Below are 3,201 nucleotides of genomic sequence, written 5' to 3' on the forward strand. Positions count from 1 at the left end.
TCAGATGTAGACAGACAAATAATAATGTCTTCATGCAGGTCTGTTTTTGAGGAGGTAACAACATTATAACATGGCTTAAAACTCACAAAAGTCCATTTTGTGTAATATAGGACCTTTAATATTTATATTTTTGCTGTTTTGAATATATTCAGAGTTTAAATAATTCTAAATGAAAATAAAACCATTGATGTTTGTGAAGTATAGTTTTGTCTGCACTGTCTGGTGGTGTAATGGTAATTTGTTGCAAATCATCACACCAGCGATGACTGTCAGCCCACAACAAACAGTGTTATTGTTTATTGTCCCATCCCCCATTTGAGGTTGGATTTGATGGACTTTAATTGTATTTTAATTTGTTCTGGATGTTTTAAAACTCCTGCACTTCATCTTATTGGAAAAAGTGAATTTAGATTTTGTGCATTACACAGGTCCTCTCCAATGTACGGCTATTGAAAGAGAAGTGTGCTTCTTTTTGTCTGGATGTTTTAACTAAAATGGAAGTACATTTGAAAATGAAATTGCATCTCCGTCTCTTGGATTAACTTTAGTGTCATATTGGGTTGGACTTCCCAGACGTTACGTCTAGACGTAACATCTGAAGTAAGTTACTTTTACTCCGAGTCGTTGTCTCCAAATACTTTTTTTAATCTTGCTTAAGTAATTTCTTGGACTGCTACTTTGTACTCCTATTCTATTATTTTGACGTGGGTACAATTTTTGGCCACACTATTCACCTCTGTACACACTACTGGGTTTCAGATTTCAGGTTTTGGGACTAGTCACGAATAGAAATGATCTTACTTTTTGGATATTTGATGACAAAATACAATGTAATTAATGTAATGCACCAGTAGCAGTAGCAGTGAAGCACCAGTAGCAGTAGTAGTGAAGCACCAGTAGCAGTAGTAGTGAAGCACCAGTAGCAGTAGCAGTGAAGCACCAGTAGCAGTAGCAGTGAAGCACCAGTAGCAGTAGCAGTAAAGCACCAGTAGCAGTAGTAGTAGTGATTGTGACGTTGCCTTTGCTCCACAGATTGTTTTGGAGATCCGTAAGGCGGGAGACTTCCGTATCCCGGTGTGGATCATCGTGGGCAGTACTCTGGGGGGTCTGCTGCTGCTCGCTCTGCTCAGCCTGGCTCTGTGGAAGGTCAGAACTCCTCACACTACACCAGGACACCAACTTTGTCTCACACTGCCACCTGTTGGTCATTTAAGAGCCCCCAAATAACCACAAACTCTCTGCTGTTACAGTAGAAGCTTAGTGATACGACTACCTTGGATTCAGTGTCCATCATATTTGATTTATTTTAATATTCTAAATGTTCTGTAATTTTTTATTGGTTACCCAAGAAAAAACATTGTCTGGTATACTCTATTGTTTCTGTAAATTGAGCTGTTGAGTAAAATTAGGAGAATTTTGACTTTTGTTTGTGTTATCCCTCAGTTGTTCAGGTAGCATCCAGAGCAAAGAAGAAATTCAGTTCTGTCATCGGACAAAAGTTTTTTTGGTGAAATACGTTTCAGTCTAGTTGACAGAAGTGAATTTCTCTTTTGCTGCATTCTGACTCAGTTCAAATATGTTAGAATTCCTCATCTAACAAACTGTGGCACCATAATGATCCAAATCAAGACTAACAGTGCTCTGGAAACAAGAATAGTACAAGTCCCTTTGCTCTGATGTGCCATTACACCACATAATGAATATTTTTATGGCAGTAATGTCATGTCACGCCTCACTCTCCCTCTGCAGGATAAACGAGCAGAGTGATTCTCATAGCATGTCCCATGTGTCCATATGTACAGCCTTTTACCATCACACGTGAATCACACTTCTCTCTCAAAGTTTCACATTACTGCATTAAACTCCGTGGAAACAAGCAGACGTTACAGATCAGATCTGTGCAGAGGATGGACTATTTACACTACAAATACATGCAGCAATAAATACACCTGCAACTGCATCAATTCTAAATTGAGTCATTTATTGCCATAATCTCCATGGAGACCAGCAGGTGGCAGACCCTCCAGTAGAAATGTTACCTAGTGTGCCTTTAAAAACTGACAACAGACAGGCAGTGCAAAACTGTACAGCAGAATGTGTACGTATAAGTACTCACTGACAAAGTACTCACTGTGGAGTGGTGGTAAGATATTGTAGCCACAGTCTGCCCTGGGACAGACTGACTCACACTAGGCATGTTGGTGATGTGTCTTGCCTAAGGACACAATCATTTTTGCCCCTGGTGTTCTGACCAGGCCCAGCCCTGCTCAGCTTCTGAAACATGATGAGATATTGTCAGACACTGACAAGGACATACAGCCACAAACTACGATTCAAGTGTTAAACCTGTAATCAGACAAAGCCACAGCAGACTGACTTTTTACACAGAGAATACATGGATAAAGTCAGATGCCCTGCCAGGCTCAGTCTAAACAGTTTTCAGCTAAAGTTTTATAAACTCTAAATTACTAAACTATAAATATTGTGGCCCCTCTCTCAGCTCTAACTGCAGCTGTGCCTCGTCAGATTTGTTCTTAAAAAGTTTGTACTAACCCATTATTTTGTCTGTTAGAAACATCTTATTGGAGCAGACTCCAAATTGGCCCCTGTAAACATTAGCATCGTGAGCTTCATTTGAGTGGAGCCGAACGCTCTGGGTGACGTTAAATCAGCAACGTATGTATATGTAAATGTTACTGTTCTTGTTTCGTGCTGCTCTCATGAACGCGCTGATTTTGGGAAGTCTGATGATTCCCATGAATGTGCACAAGTCCTGGTGGTTTTTAGACTATGGGGAGAGTTTAGACCATAGGGGGCGCCATAGTGTCCTGTCTTACTGGTAACACTGGTTTGTTCTTCTCCTTAGTTGGGCTTCTTCAGGAGACAGAAGCGGCGAGAGGAGGAGGCGGAGCCAGGGCCCAACGCCAAAGTGTCCGAGGAGCGGTAACAGGAACTGAGGCCCCTCGCAGAGCTCCGCGCTGGGACCCACTCTCAGGGACCACCCCCCTTCCTCCCCCCAATGCCCCCTTCCCCCCACGGCCACTGGCACAGGACCACAGCAAGGGCGGCCGTGACACCTGTGACCTTTGACCTGTGCACTGTGGCCTGGGGCTGGTCCCAGTCCTACACAGAGACTCCAGTATAAAGACACTCGTCCAGAGACTCGCTCCTATCTCCTTTGTAATAACACATATTTATTAG

General features: G+C 42.3%; 1 protein-coding gene across 1 annotated transcript in view; it reads left to right on the forward strand.

The window, feature by feature from the left end:
* Positions 1-2,947, forward strand: part of itga11a (integrin, alpha 11a) — a 137,795-nt gene extending 134,848 nt beyond the window's left edge. Inside the window, exons 29-30 of the mRNA XM_020940643.2 lie at positions 1,033-1,146; positions 2,867-2,947. Of these exons, the coding sequence (XP_020796302.1) occupies positions 1,033-1,146; positions 2,867-2,947 (195 nt within the window). The remainder of the gene's footprint in view (positions 1-1,032; positions 1,147-2,866) is intronic.
* The last annotated feature ends 254 nt before the right edge of the window (positions 2,948-3,201 follow it).

Source organism: Boleophthalmus pectinirostris, unplaced genomic scaffold (genome assembly GCF_026225935.1).
Source record: "Boleophthalmus pectinirostris isolate CB_2022bp ecotype Guang Dong unplaced genomic scaffold, ASM2622593v1 HiC_scaffold_19, whole genome shotgun sequence".
NCBI lineage: Eukaryota > Metazoa > Chordata > Actinopteri > Gobiiformes > Gobiidae > Boleophthalmus > Boleophthalmus pectinirostris.